At 42.8% G+C, this 16,602-nt stretch overlaps 1 protein-coding gene across 1 annotated transcript in view; it reads left to right on the top strand.

Annotated features, from left to right (window-relative positions):
* Positions 1 to 1,362: 1,362 nt before the first annotated feature.
* LOC311141647 (large ribosomal subunit protein uL1m-like) overlaps positions 1,363 to 16,602 on the top strand; it is a 30,417-nt gene continuing 15,177 nt past the window's right edge. Inside the window, exons 1-3 of the mRNA XM_084177045.1 lie at positions 1,363 to 1,482; positions 11,643 to 11,751; positions 12,927 to 13,197. Coding sequence (XP_084033171.1) covers positions 1,455 to 1,482; positions 11,643 to 11,751; positions 12,927 to 13,197 — 408 coding nt within the window. The 5' untranslated portion in view covers positions 1,363 to 1,454. The remainder of the gene's footprint in view (positions 1,483 to 11,642; positions 11,752 to 12,926; positions 13,198 to 16,602) is intronic.

Below are 16,602 nucleotides of genomic sequence, written 5' to 3'. Positions count from 1 at the left end.
AGACCTACCATCTCCTGCCGTCGTGCCACAAAGTAGAACTGCATGGTGAAAAATCTGTCGATGTGCCCTTGAGCAAGGCACTTAACCCTAATTGCTCCTGTGTGTCGCTCTGGATAAGAGCGTCTGCTAAATGACTAAAAAATAAAAATAAATAAAAAATAAAAATAAATGTTGTCAACCCTCCATCTGGAGAGCTCCTGGGTGTGCAGGCATGGCTTTTGATCCAGCCCTGAAACACCCAAGTCTGCTTATCAAGGTCCTGTTGAGCAGCTAATGTTCAGGCTACAATGTGGTTAGAGCTGGGCTTGAACAAAAGCCTGCACACCCAGTAGCTATCCTGGAGGATGGTTGCCACCGTTGATATACAATGATATAAAAAATTACAACATTACAAGCAAATACTTTTGTCTTTATAAAATGTTTCCCTCATTCAATGAATCAGGGATCAAATTGATAAAGTAGGCTACTTCAAAGCAAGGTACTATATCGAACTAGACATGTTTATGTATAAGGCTTAAATATTCATGTTTCGGGTGAGATCTATGCACAGCAAGTTATTTGTCAATTAGGCTATTCTTTGAATATTTGTTTACATTGTCGCAATTATATGGCTACTGTTTAATAGAGGGAAATCCCGGCTTTCCAACGGTGCATATTTATTTACGCTCTACAGTGCCGGTGGAGAGGCGACAAGTACTTTAATGCTTAGTTTAGTTAACTAGCTAACTGCTACAAGTTACTGTATGTTTTGAATTGGCTATCTAGTTAGTCTGTTGTCTTCCATTATTTTATACCTGCTGCTGAAATATCGATCTCTCTCTCCTCCGGCAACAGCCAACTCGCACTGGCACACACAGACACGCACTGAAGGGTCATTCCGATAATGGCTGATATGTAGATTTTTAAGTGATTGATCATATTTAAAAGTGTGCCTTAATAAATTACATTAACAAAAATTACTAAACTAATATCCATTACTTTTCATGACCTTACAAACCCTCATTGGACTATTTGGAACAGCACATTATGCGCATTCAGGTTGGCGCATTTTCAATCTGCGCAATCTCGAACAAGGCTACTGTCACGCACAGATACACAGACTACCGGCAAATACATTTTAACAAAGCGGAATCAGGAAATGAATGCCCACTCTCCATTGCCATTCAATGTAGATCCCGGTGTGTGAATCTGGGCCGGCTATAGGCTACTTTGTTTTATAGAGGAACTGGTACGCAATTCCCCCAAAAAATATAAGTGCCGGTATGGTGCTCAAGACAGCTCTGGCCCAAGTCAAGCACTGCCTTAACCATTTTAAATTCCAACTTCAATAGAGTAGGGACGTCCCAAAGATCCCTGATTGCACGGACCCTATTACTGCCACACCAGAACCAAAGTTGCCTTCCGTCGTTTCTAAACGAAACGAATTAAATGAAGGACACCGGTATAAACCAAATATGGCCACCTGCACGAGGATTGGAAAAGGTCAGTTCCACAAAATGTTTTATGTCTATTCTCATGCAATTCAACTTTTACAATAAACTGTCCACATATATCAGAGCTTGCCAATGCAATGCAATGCATGTTGCATACCGGCTTAGTTCCAAGCTGCCGACTCCAGGAAACTCGGGCCAGTAGCGAGGTTAGCATTTAGCAAGTTCTAATGTTATAGCTACTATCGCCAGTATATGACTAACTAACCAGTTGTGTTGCTATATATTTTCCCGCTTGAATCGCGTCATAAATTAACCACTGTCCGCTAACTAGTTTTCTAGTTTGGGTAACTGACCTGCCCAGTGTCAATGCTGGTGGGTGTGATGACACAATCAATGTCTGACTTGCATCTACGAGTACGACTTGTTTCGAATCAGATTCATGTACTTTTTTTATTAACCTAAAATGTAAGACTTTTGGATATGTTGATTTGATGTTTCTAGCTAGCTAAACTTCACAGATCGTCGGGTGAAATTGCGTCTATACTTTAAACAATCAATCCGCAATTAACTTGACAGCTGAAAGTCCAGTGGTGGAAAAAGTACCCAATTTTCATACTTGAGTAAAAGTAAAGATAGTGATACCTTAATACAAAATTAATTAAGGGTAAATCCATTTGAATTCAATCACTTTTTGACAGCATCCCTTTTGATTTAAACAAAACTTTCATACATTTTAGACCATGGAAGAAGTGGTCAGAAAGTGACTTTACCACTGTTGTTTGCTATACTAGCTAGTAGTTAGCTAGTACACATACTAGTTAGCTAGTACACATACTAGTTAGCTAGTACACATACTAGTTAGCTAGTACACATACTAGTTAGCTAGTACCCACTAGCTAACATTAACTAGCTGTAGTACACACTAGCTAGTACCTACTAGCTCCTACAGTACACACTAGCTACTGACTCACGCAACCAACAAATGTCTACTGGTTGCATGCACACATACCATCTGAGACGCTTTTAGATTCACAGACCAGTTGGCATCAGAGCGCATAATCTGCAGCCAGAACCTATTGAAAACATTCATGAGATAAAGGTACTCAAAGTTGACCTTTTTGCATACTCCACCATACATAATTTTTTTAGTGATCCAATTGACATTTTTGTCATTTAGCAGACGCTCTTATCCAGAGCGACTTACAATTAGTGAGTGCATACATTTTTCATACTGGCCCCCCGTGGGAAACGAACCCACAACCCTTGCGTTGCAAGCGCCATGCTCTACCAACTGAGCTACAGGAGGGCCATACCATGAGACATCCATGTCTTCATCAATGGAAAATATTAACAGTTGAGTTTGATGTCATTTTCAAGCTTTCAAATAGGGTTGTCAAATTATTTGATAACTTAAAAAAAAAAAAAAAGCTTTAAATATATACAGTCAAAAGTTTGGACACACTTACTCATTCAACGGTTTTTCTTTATTTTGACTAATTTCTACATTGTAGAATAATAGTGAAGACATCAACTATGAAATTACACATATGGAATCATGTAGTAACCCAAAAAGTGTTAAACAAATCAACATATATTTGAGATTCTTCAAATAGCCACCCTTTGCCTTGATGACAGCTTTGCACACTCTTGGCATTCTCATATCCAGCTTCAACTGGAATGCTTTTCCAACTGTCTTGAAGGAGTTCCCACATATGCTTAGCACTTGTTGGCTGCTTTTCCTTCACTCTGCCGTCCGACTCATCCCAAACCATCTTAATTGGTTTGAGGTCGGGGGATTGTGGAGGCCAGGACATCTGATGCAGCACTCCATCACTCTCCTTCTTGGTAAAATAGCCCTTACACAGTCTGGAGGTGTGTTGTGTCGTTGTCCTGTTGAAAAACAAATGATAGACCCACTAAGCCCAAACCAGATGAGATGGCGTATCGCTGCAGAATGCTGTGGTAGCCATGCTGGTTAAGTGTGCCTTGAATTCTAAATAAATCACAGACCTTGTCACCAGCAAAGCACCCCCACACCATAACACCACCTCCTCCATGCTTTACGGTGGGAACTGCACCTGCAGAGATCATCCGTTCACCCACACCGCGTCTCACAAAGACACGGCGGTTGGAACCAAAAATCTCCATGATGGCCTGATTCACACAGTCCCCTATGAACAGTTGATGTTGATATGTGTCTTTCTTGAACTCTGTGAAGCATTTATTTGGGCTGCAATTTCTGAGGCTGGTAACTCTAATTTACTTATCCTCTGCAGCAGAGGTAACTCTGGGTCTTCCATTCCTGTGGCGGTTAGCTTCCCTGAGACGGTTTCTGACAGTTTGTGCAGAAATTGTTTGGTTGTGCAAACCCACAGTTTCATCAGCTGTCTGGGTAGCTGGTCTCAGACGATCCCGCAGGTGAAGAAGCCGGATGTGGAGGTCATGTGCTTACACGTAGTCTGCGGTTGTGAGGCCGGTTGGACATACTGCCAAGTTCTCTAAAACGACGTTGGCGGTGGCTTATGGTAGAGAAATTAAAATTACATTCTCTGCCACCAAATCTGGTAGACATTCGTGCAGTCAGTATGCTAATTCAAGCTCCCTCAACTTGAGACATCTGTGGCATTGTGTTGTGTGACAAAACTGCACATTCTAGAGTGGCCTTTTATTGTCCCCGGCACAAGGTGCACCTGTGTAATGATCATGCTATTTAATCCACTTCTTGATATGCCACACCTGTAAGGTGGATGGATTGTCTTGGGAAAGGATAAATGCTCACTAACAGGTTTGTAAACAAATTTGTGTACAACATTTGAGAGAAATAAGCTTTTTGTGTGTATGGAAAATTTCTGCTGTGGGGATGTTTTTAAGCCGCAGGGACTGGGACACTAGTCAGGATCGAGGCAAAGATGAACTGAGCAACGTACAGAAAGATCCTTGATGAAAACCTGCTCCAGACCGCTCAGGACCTCAGACTGGGGCGAATGTTCAGCTTCCAACAGGACAACGACCCTAAGTCTCTGAATGTCTTTGAGTGGCCCAGCCAGAGCCCGGACTTGAACCCGATCGAACATCTCTAGAGACACCTGAAAATAGCTGTGCAGCGATGCTCCCCATCCAACCTGACAGACCTTGAGAGGATCTGTAGAGAAGAATGGGAGAAACTCCCCAAATACAGGTGTACCAAGCTTGTAGCATCATACCCAAGAAGACTCAAGGCTGTAATCTCTGCCAAAGGTGCTTCAACAAAGTACTGAGTAAAGGATCTGAATAGTTATGTAAATGTATGTGGTGGAAATTCAACACCAGGGACACCTGAAGTCAATATTAAATGAATCACTCTTTATTATCAGCAAGCTAGAGAGTTTACAACAAACTCTGCACACAGTACAAGTCGATCAGAAGCTCCGCCGGGGCGGTCCCTTCAGTTCTTATATACTGCTTACACAGACATATTTGCATGATTTACATTATTCATCATTAACGTTGGCTCCTGCATGTGACTGACCAATACCTCACGAGGCTTCCTCTCTCCAAATTGAGACCTTGAAACTGAGATACCTCGGTTCCCATAGCACTGTTCTGGGTGTACTGCCAAGTTGCTTAACAGTTATATTGAGGATTCCGCCATACACGATCAGTCAGTCACCTGCATGAACCCATCTAATTGGTTATTAGAAAAGTAACATTGATTTGATACACAAACATAGCATTTTCCCTCACATTCCCTCCTCTTATCTCTCTGTGATAATTATCGTACAAATTGAAGGAAAGCATTAGAACCTCTTTTGATAGAAGCTATAATCTATCAAAATATTTATATTAAAGTAAGCGAAATCAACGCATAAAACCAGACACTTCATCCTTTCAAAACCTTCACTCTGGGTTTTACAATCTAAAATACACACACATACACAAGGGTTCTGTACAGTCGTGGTCAAAAGTTTTGAGAATGACACAAATACTAATTTTCACAAAGTCTGCTATCTCAGTCTTGATGATGGCAATTTGCATATACTTCAGAATGTCATGAAGAGTGATCAGATGTCCCTCTTTGCCATGAAAATGAACTTAATCCCAAAAGAACTTTTCCACTGCATTTCAGCCCTGCCACAAAAGGACCAGCTGACATCATGTCAGTGATTATCTCGTTAACACAGGTGAGAGTGTTGACAAGGCTGGAGATCACTCTGTCATGCTGATTTAGTTATAACAACAGACTGGAAGCTTTAAAAGGAGGGTGGTGCTTGAAATCATTGTTCTTCCTCTGTTAACCATGGTTACCTGCAAGGAAACACGTGCCATTATCATTGCTTTGCACAAAAAGTGCTTCACAGGCAAGGATATTGCTGCTAGTAAGATTGCACCTAATTTATCGGATCATCAAGAACTTCAAGGAGAGAGGTTAAATTGTTGTGAAGAAGGCTTCAGGACGCCCAAGAAAGTCCAGCAAGCGCCAGGACCGTCTCCTAAAGTTGATTCAGCTGCGGGATCGTGGCACCACCAGTGCAGAGCTTGCTCAGGAATGGCAGCAGGCAGGTGCGAGTGCATCTGCACGCACAGTGAGGCGAATAATTTTGGAGGAGGTGTCAAGAAGGGCAGCAAAGAAGCCACTTCTCTCCAGGAAAAACATCAGGGACAGACTGATATTCTGCAAAAGGTACAGGGATTGGACTGCTGTGGACTGGGGTAAAGCCATTTTCTCTGAATCCCCTTTCCGATTGTTTGGGGCATTCGGAAAACACCTTGTCCGGAGACGACAAGGTGAGCGCTACCGTCAGTCCTGTGTCATGCCAACAGTAAAGCATCCTGAGACCATTCATGTGTGGGGTTGCTTCTCAGCCAAGGGAGTGGGCTCACTCACAATTTCTCCTAAGAACATAGCCATGAATAAAGAATGGTACCAACACATCCTCAGAGAGCAACTTCTCCCAATCATCCAAGAACAGTTTGGTGACGAACAATGCCTTTTCCAGCATGATGGAGCACCTTGCCATAAGGCAAAAGTGATAACTAAGTGGCTCGGGGAACAAAACATCGACATTTTGGGTCCATGGCCAGGAAACTCCCCAGACCTTAATCCCATTGAGAACTTGTGGTCAATCCTCAAGAGGCGGGTGGACAAACAAAACCCCACAAATTCTGACAAACTCCAAGCATTGATTATGCAAGAATGGGCTGCCATCAGTCAGGATGCGGCCCAGAAGTGAATTGTCAGCATGCCAGGGCGGATTGCAGAGGTCTAGAAAAAGAAGGGTCAACACTGCAAATATTGACTCTTTGCATAAACTTAATGTAACTTAATGTAAAAGCCTTTGACACTTATGGAATGCTTGTAATCATACTTCAGTATACCATAGTAACATCTGACGAAAATATCTCATAACACTGAAGCAGCGAACTTTGTGAAGACCAATACTTATGTCATTCTCAAAACTTTTAACCACGACTGTAGACTCAGAGGTGACCAAATCCCTCAATGTTTAACCATTGTTTACATAGTTCTTACCACAATCGGGTTGCAGTGATATCTGTTCTGCACCAACTGTCCCTGAGACTAGTCAAAACATAAAACCTGTTGTTTAACAATTCCGCTAGGGCCTTCTAAACTTGTCAAACAAAAACAACCTTCAAACAATGATCCTCCTTCTACAGGGGGAAAAGAAAGGTAATCCAGCGTCGGCAGCTCATCAGTCTCACTATCCTCTTGAGGAGCATTAAAGGGATAATTACATTATAGACTGAAATACCATAAGTAACATTACCAGGTTCCCCATTGTTAACGGGTAACAGGTATTGCATCCATTGTAATACATTGTACAATTACATTCTAGTTCACCCAAATGATTACCACCTCCTCCTCTAATACACCAAGGGGCTGTCAACACTTCTGCTGCTGAGATGGGTGGGAGTAAAGCGTTATCTGGCCTAGCAAACAACGGTGGGCCTATGTGGCTGTGTAATGCAGAAAAGGTCATGGGGTCAGGGTTACGTGGCATCTCCTACCAGGAATGGTAAGGCTATTTGCATAGTCAGATTTACCCCTATGGGAACTCCCACAAGTGGTAAACCTGCTCCAACCTTAACTGGCCCCAACCCACACACCCAACACTCCTTTTGTCATGATTCGCAACCATTTCTGCTCTAGAGAGGAAAAGATTTCCCTCATTTTTATGAGGGCCCAGCAGGGCTCTCCTCCTCCGATGACCATCTACTTCTGGGCCACCACTCTGGGCCGGCATTGGTCCCTTTCACTCAGGACTCATCCTCTGTCAGGTTTCCTACAAGAGGACAACCTACTTTTCTTATTATCACTCCTGTGCTAACTCGGTGGAGGGCCACACTGCACCACCGGAACTGGCGAGGCCTCATCTTCTCCTGGGTCATGAACTCGTCTGCAGTGCGGCACGTGGATCCAGGTATCTCTCTCAGCAACCTTCACCGCAGTGGGGGTGGTCAGAAGAACTTGGTACGGCCCTCTCCAACGGGGGTCCTTCCAACTCTTTCTCCTGAAGTCTTTCACCACCATGAAATCACCTGGGTTCAAACAGTGTTCAGTTCCACCTGCCAAGTTCGGCAAAGACGCCTTCCATTGAGGGAAGAGAGTCTTAAGAACACTGTTAAGGGTGACACAATACTCAACCATGTCTTCCACCATTCCTTGCAGAGACAACCTGTTCTGGGAAAAAGGTGTATTTGTCATCTGCATGGGACGGCCAGTCAGCACCTCGTGTGGAGAGAGACCTGTGACTGCATGGGATCTGCCTCTCATACTCACCAGTGCCAATGGAAGCACTTTCACCCATGTCAGGCTTGTTTCACCAATCAATTTGACTAATTTAATTTTCAAAGATTGGTTCGCCCTTTCTACCGCACCCCCAGATCGGGGATGATGGGCACAATGGGTTCTCAAATCAATCTGCCTCTGACAGGGAACAATCACATTCACAAAATGTCGACCATTGTCGGAAGAGATATTTGATGGCAGACCCCACCTGGGTATGATCTCTCTCACGAGTGCTTTCGCCACAGCAGCTTCAATCGATTTAGAAAACATGTCAACAATCACCCAACAATACTTGTTCCCCTCACAAGGGGTCAACTCAATGAAGTCCATCATTAAGTGCTCAAAAGGTCCTTCAGGCCTTGGATGGGACGCGGGGGGATACTGAAATTATGCGTCCAACGTTATTAGTCATGCAAATCAAATATTTCTTGCAGAAATGTTCTACATCAGCAGAGTGTTATACAGAAACCCAGCCTAAAATCCCAAACAGCAAGCAATGCAGATGTAGAAGCACGGTGGCTAGGAAAAAACCCCTAGAAAGTCAGGAACCTGTCACAGTCTTCACTAAGAAACGTAAACGAGAACCAGTCCTGTGACTCTTCAGCCGCAGGGATGCTGAAGAAAGCATTAGCTAAATCAATTACTGAAAAACAACAACTACCTGGAGGCACCCGGGATAAAATGGTAACAGTGTTAGGCACCAGGGGTGCTCTAGCATGTACAGCGTTGTTTACTATTCTAAGGTCTTGCACAAAACGATAATCACCAGATGGTTTCCTAACAGGGAAAATTGGTGTGTTACATGGTGAATTCGGGCAGGGAACCAGAGTGAGACCGCGGCCCCAGTGTCCACCAAAAATGGAATTTTATGTTTATTAACTAAAATGTCGATAAGGGGGTTTTGGGTTGACAAGGTGGTCCATATTTTACAGGTTTCTTCTGGTTCTTCATTGTTTTCTTCATTAGTTTCTTCTGTTTCTGCCTCATCCTATAGTTGGTAGTCGTCCACCTCCTCTTCCAAATGGGTTGTTCAGCTGCACGCCCACAGGTGTGGACGGCCACTCTCCTTAGGCTTCTCCTGCTCCAGCACAGTGTCTTGAAAGATGCCCTAACTTCCCACAGTTGTAGCAGCTCCAGTCTCTCCTTCGGTCAGCTCCAGCAGAGGCCCCTCGGCCTCTTGCCTCTTTTGACCTCCACGGTTGCCACCATTTTCTCTTTGTCCTCTTCCTCCTCCGGAGTAGTACATCAGCTGTGCCTTCTTCAGTGTCTTTCCTGCTTTGTCCTTCGTCGCTGCTGCTCCTTTTATCTTCGTCATGGCTACTTTCTTCTTCATTCTTCATGCTTGCACTCCTTAATTTGCTTCTTGCTTTTCTACATTATTTTTTCCCCTTACGTTTCTCCAGTTCTTTTCTGAGCTCTTCTAGCTCCCCTTCTTCGATCTCCCTCTCCTCTGTCCCTCTCTCTGCTTTTTTCGCACTGGTCCTTGTTTTTGCTGGTAGCTTTCTGTCTTCAGCTCCAGCACCTTCTGCAGCTCCTTCAACAGCTCCTAATCCCAAAAGCTCCTCCACCTGGCGCAGGCCCCAAATGGGTTATGAGGAGGTGGGGGAGGCCACCATCTCTGTCTGCTGGTGGAGGATTTGGCAGTGGCGGTTACAATGAAAAGGTTCCCCTCGGAGAAAGGGCCAGCCAGGATTCTTCTTTTTCTTTTTTTTTTCATCTTCCTCTTGCTTCACCCATCAGTCCTCTTACAGCTTTATCCTTGTTGTGTTTTCTGCTTCTCTCTCCCACTTTCTGAAATCGTCCCACTTCATTTTAACTTTTCTTGTGTTTTCTTTCTTTATTTCAAGTTGGCCTCTCTCACAGATGCCAGTTTTTCATTGCTCAGTGTCCCATCAACAAGGAAATGTCCATCTTGTCCAGTCTTCTGTTTGGTTCAGTACTCCCCTACCGTTTTTTCCACCCATTACACTACACGGCCCCTTTGGTTCCCAGCACGGATCCTCCATCCTACTCGTACTAGTTCCCTTTCCCATACTCAAACCCTTTGTTGAACTCTTTAGAAAAAAAAACTTCCAGCTTAATAACACATCATCTCACACAAAACCGTAGACGTGTCCCTCAGAGGTACGCAGATCAGGTATCTTCCCTCGGGCAGCTCACAGTAAAAGTCTGATCTGGGCGGCATCCACGTCGTCTTTGGTCAGACGGGAATTCCCCTTGCACGCCTTCACACAGAATGCGCCACCGGTGTTCCCTCGCAGACCTTCACTGGGATGCTCCACAGGTGGAATCACTGATCAAGTTCGTGACGCCAAGATTGTGGTGGAAATTCAACACCAGGGACACCTGAAGTCAATATTGAATTAATCACTCTTTATTATCAGCAAGCTGGAGAGGTTACAACAAACTCTGCACACAGTACAAGTCGATCAGAAGCTCCGCCGGGGTGGTCCCTTCAGTTCTTATATACTGCTTACACAGACATATTTGCATGATTTACATTATTCATTATTCATCATTAACGTTGGCTCCAGCATCTGACTGACCAATACCACCCGAGGCTTCCTCTCTCCAAGTTGAGACCTTGAAACTGAGATACCTCGGTTCCCATAGCAATGTTCTAGGCGTACTGCCAAGTTGCTTATCAGTGATAGTGCGGATTCCTCCATACATGATCAGTCAGTCACCTGCATGAACCCATCTAATTGGTTATTAGAAAAGTAGCATTGATTTGATACACGAACATACAATTTTCCCCTCACGTTATATTTCAGTTTAGTATTTTTAATACATCTGCAAATATTTCTAAACCTGTTTTTGCTTTGTCAATATGGGGTATTGTATGTAGATTGATGAGATTTTTTATTTTTTTTAAACTGTTCAATCCATTATAGAATAAGGCTGTAACGTAACAAAATGTGGAAAAAGTCAAGGTTTCTGAATACTTTCAGAATGCACTGTATGTATGGAAGGTTTCGTTCAAATCAAAAGGGGTGCCGTCAAAAAGTTATTGAATTCAAAATGGATTTACCCTCAAGTAAAAGTGAAAGTCACCCAGTAAAATACTACTTGAGTAAAAGTATTTGGTTTTAAAAGTATCAAAAGTAAAATAATAAATAATTTCAAATTCCTTATATTAAACAAACCAGACGGCATGATATTATTGTTTTTATATGCGGCTAGCCAGCGGCACACTCAAACATTTACAACAAAGCGTTTGTGTTTAGTGAGTCCGCCAGATCAGAGGCAGTAGGGATGACCAGGGATGTTCTCTTGGGGCATTTGTAATATCGCAAATGAATGATTCACCAGTAAGGATTCCAGCTTTAAGTAGTACTTCAACTTAGTTACTTTACACCACTGGAAAAGTCATTTAGTATTGATAGTCAAGCTGACTTGCTATGTTGTTGGTTTTCTCTTAGTTTTAGCAGGATGCCAAAGACGTTTCCTGGTGGCTGGTGGTCCAACATATACAAGGGTTTCTCTTGTTGCACCCAGACATCTCCCTGTTAGGACCTATGCTGCCGCAAAGTAAGTCATTTAACCTACACACACACACACACACATATCGAATGCTCTCCAGGTTCTCCTTTCACAAAGTCAGATTGAACATAAAATGTGTTGTTTGCTGAATGAGCATTTACATGTAGGCCTGTAGGCAAGCATTTATCTTAGACATTATTATTATTATTATTATTATTATTATTATTATTATCCTCAGACAAATAAAACACAAACATATTTTCTCTCTACAGGGCGTTGAACAAACACATACATATTTTCTCTACAGGGCGTTGAACAAATACATACATATTTTCTCTCTACAGGGCGTTGAACAAACACATACATATTTTCTCTCTACAGGGCGTTGAACAAACAAACATATTTTCTCTCTACAGGGCGTTGAACAAACACATACATATTTTCTCTCTACAGGGCGTTGAACAAACACAAACATTTTCTCTCTACAGGGCGTTGAACAAACACAAACATTTTCTCTCTACAGGGCGTTGAACAATCATATTTTCTCTACAGGGTGTTGAACAAACACATACGTCTTTTCTCTCTACAGGGCGTTGAACAAACATATTTTCTCTCTACAGGGCGTTGAACAAACACAAACATATTTTCTCTCTACAGGGCGTTGAACAAACACAAACATATTTTCTCTCTACAGGGCGTTGAACAAACACAAACATATTTTCTCTCTACAGGGCGTTGAACAAACACAAACATATTTTCTCTCTACAGGGCGTTGAAGAAACGCATACATATTTTCTCTCTACAGGGCGTTGAACAAACATATTTTCTCTCTACAGGGCGTTGAACAAACACAAACATATTTTCTCTCTACAGGGCGTTGAACAAACATATTTTCTCTCTACAGGGCGTTGAACAAACATATTTTCTCTCTACAGGGCGTTGAACAAACACAAACATATTTTCTCTCTACAGGGCGTTGAACAAACACAAACATATTTTCTCTCTACAGGGCGTTGAACAAACACAAACATATTTTCTCTCTACAGGGCGTTGAACAAACACAAACATATTTTCTCTCTACAGGGCGTTGAAGAAACACACATATTTTCTCTCTACAGGGCGTTGAACAAACATATTTTCTCTCTACAGGGCGTTGAACAAACACAAACATATTTTCTCTCTACAGGGCGTTGAACAAACACAAACATATTTTCTCTCTACAGGGCGTTGAAAAAAGACAAACAAGATGACAAAGAGAAAAAAGTGGAGAAGAAAAATAAGAATGTTATAGACGACACAGATCGTCACAAACCGTATGGGCTGACGGCGTGGGTGCCGGTGGATGACGTGTACGTGACCAGGTTCTACCCCAAGCCGGTGCATGAGACAGCGGTGGCCGTGGACCTGCTGAAGAGTTTCCAGAAGCTGGACTATACACCTCTGGACCAGCCAGTTTATATCAACTTCAAGTTGGACATGAAGCTGGAGAAAAAGGTACGGACTAGCAGAAGATGTCTGATTTTGATATAGTTCTTGTCTTCTTACAGCGTGTCGTTTTCATAGGGAACTGTCGGAGCTTACAGCGTGTCGTTTTCATAGGGAACTGTCGGCGCTTACAGCGTGTCGTTTTCATAGGGAACTGTCGGAGCTTACAGCGTGTCATTTTCATAGGGAACTGTCGGAGCTTACAGCGTGTCGTTTTCATAGGGAACTGTCGGAGCTTACAGCGTGTCGTTTTCATAGGGAACTGTCGGAGCTTACAGCGTGTCGTTTTCATAGGGAACTGTCGGAGCTTACAGCGTGTCGTTTTCATAGGGAACTGTCGGAGCTTACAGCGTGTCGTTTTCATAGGGAACTGTCGGAGCTTACAGCGTGTCGTTTTCATAGGGAACTGTCGGAGCTTACAGCGTGTCGTTTTCATAGGGAACTGTCGGAGGTGCTCTATTGTTACGTCACCAACATGTTGAGAAGAGAGGAGCTAACATGGCAGCCGTTCTAAAACCTGGCCAAAATCTTAATACATGGCTCTGCATGAATCCAGTTTCTGGATGTAAAAACGCACAGTTCATAATCATCACACGAGGCGCCGCTATATGGCCTGTATATTAGGTGGTGGATGTCACTCCTCCCAAGGGTTTCATGTGGCATAAAATGTATGCTTCGAGCTTCTCACAGTTCCCCAGGAGAGTCTCCAATGTCCCTGTCTGTGGAGTAGCACTGACATGTCCCCTCATTAAAGCAGCAATCTGCAGTTCAAACAACAACAAAATGGCAAACCTGCCACTGTTTTGGTAAAAGGCTAAGGGATGGGGCTGGAAAATAACCACTCTCAAATTCATAGACATAGCTATGGATGCAAGGTCTAACCAGCCATGATATCAATATTATAGTTTTAACCATGTTTATGGCTATACAGTGTTTGTTTACAATTACATTGTTTACAAATAAAGAAAACATGCATTTATTTTGGGTTCCTATGGGTTAGACAGTTTGACTAAGCTCATGTTATATTAAAGCAGTAAGGCACGAGGTTACCAACTGTCCTGACGTGACTTTCATTATTGTGATGACTATTATTTATCGAATAATTACCTGCTATGTTTAATTGTTACTTGATTTAAATTAATCATGTAACAATTAACTCAATAGGAATTTGGGGCACCACGGGAGAAGTTGTGTAACGAGTTGCCGTTTCTAAAGATATCTTATCATTTTAAGTCATTTATTAATAATTTACCTCATATCAATCTCATTCTGAAAGTCGTAGGCTCTTTTTTTTTTTTTTTTTTTTTTTTTTTTTCTCGGGGGGATGGATCAGCTTAATATTGCAGATAGATTGTATCTTCTCTTAAGTCGTAGGCTCTTTAAGTCTGCACGAACCCGGGTCTTACTGATCATTCCGTACCACACAAATTGATTTCATTATCTATTTACTAACTCGTTAAAAAATTATAACACAAGATACAAACACGTACACGGTGTAGGCAGGGATTAGAAACTTAACACAATATGACACTTGTTACAAAAGTGGCGAGTTAAAGAGGGAGGGAGAGAAAACACTTGGATACATATGGACCTATGCTCACAGTAATCCTAATACTTTGCCCCGAACTGCCGCCCGTTTGGGAAAGAAAAGCAATGCATGTATTTACGTGTTGGAGGTCTTCATCGTGTATCTCTGTTGGACCCAGGCCTTCGTGGGAAGGGGTCGATTGGGCCTTCTCTTTCGGATGGCCTTTTAGATGTAAGGCTCAGATTGTCCACGAGGTCACAGTGTCCTTCTTCTTAGTTGTCTGTTTACTTTCACTCGTTCTGGAAGTGGTCTTCTGAGGACGGCTAATCAGCCGTGTCGATGATCCCCTGTGGGGTGATGAGAGCAGTGTAGTAGACGATGGCTTGAAGAGAGTAACAGGATGGTCCCACTTAAATTCACCTTCTTAGATACAGTACTTAGAACAGCTACTCAGCCGTAACGTTGATTGTTAGTGGAGGCAACGTTGTCGTCTTCACCTTGTGTTGATTTTCAGGGTCGGGACCAATATGGACAAAAGCTGCAGCTTGAGTTCCGTCTGATCTGATAATTCTTATCTCAATCTTTTATGCACTCTGGTGAAGAGGGGCGTTTCCATCATACTGACACGCTCTCTGAGCTCCCTCAGGCGTGACTAGTTACGAGGCAAAAGTTTTGTTAGAAAGCTAAAATCACATTCCTATCTTCACGAAAACATTGTCTTCCTCCTTGATATTTTCTACCCAAGGTAAAGGCTGTGTAAACCTGATATACACAGTGTAAAAGCTCTTCAAGTCACAATGTTTTCCTTATAACACCTTTATACCATTTTTAATGACATCACAAAATATACATTAATTTTCCATATTCCATTTCTCATCATTCCCAACGTTTGCATTTTTGAAATATATTGTCCCAATGTTCATTGTTGGATGTTGAAGTTTTTGGGCGGCAAAAAGTATCTGGAAAAAAAGGCATCCCTTTCACCATACTAGAGTGCCAGAGAGATTCTCCTCTCTAATTTATGGCAGTATTAAGGTGTCAGGACCGGCACTGCCCCCCTGTGGGTAGGAGGGTCTGGTTGTTGTCAGCCATTTGCCAAGCTGGATGTAGTCTATCACAGTGCCATCCGTTTTGTCACCAAAGCCCCATATACTACCCGCCATTGTGACCTGTACGCTCTTGTTGGCTGGTCCTCACTACATATTCGTCGCCAAACCCACTGGCTCCAGGCCATCTATAAATCACTGCTAGGCAAATCCCCGCCTTATCTTAGCTCATTGGTCACCATAGCAACACCCACCCGTAGTCTGCGCTCCAGCTGGTCATCCCCAAAGCCAACACCTCCTTTGGCCGCCATTCCTTCCAGTTCTTTGCTGCCAATGACTGGAACGAATTGCAAAAATCTCTGAAGCTGGAGACTCTTATCTCCCTCACTAACTTTAGGCATCAGTTGTCAGAGCAGCTTACCGATCACTGCACCTGTACACAGCCATTCTGAAATTAGCCCACCCATCTACCTCATCCCCATATTGTTATTTATTTTGCTCATTTGCACCCCAGTATCTCTATTTGCACATCATCTCTTGCACATCTATCATTCCAGTGTTAATACTAATTGTAATTATTTTGCACTATAGCCTATTTATTGCCTTAGCTCCATAACTTGCTACATTTGCACACACTGTATATATATTTTCTGTTGTAATTTCGACTTTATGTTTTGTTTTACCCCATATGTAACTCTGTGTTGTTGTTTTTATCGCACTGCTTTGCTTTATCTTGGCCAGGTCGCAGTTGTAAATGAGAACTTGTTCTCAACTGGCTTACCTGGTTAAATAAAGGTGAAATAAAATAAAAGCTGATGTGAGGCCTTTGATCCTCACCCA

The sequence above is a fragment of the Coregonus lavaretus genome (genome assembly GCF_964263955.1).
Source record: "Coregonus lavaretus genome assembly, chromosome: 14".
NCBI classification, from domain to species: domain Eukaryota; kingdom Metazoa; phylum Chordata; class Actinopteri; order Salmoniformes; family Salmonidae; genus Coregonus; species Coregonus lavaretus.
Note: the sequence above shows the minus strand (reverse complement) of the source record. Positions and strands in the feature narration are given on the sequence as shown.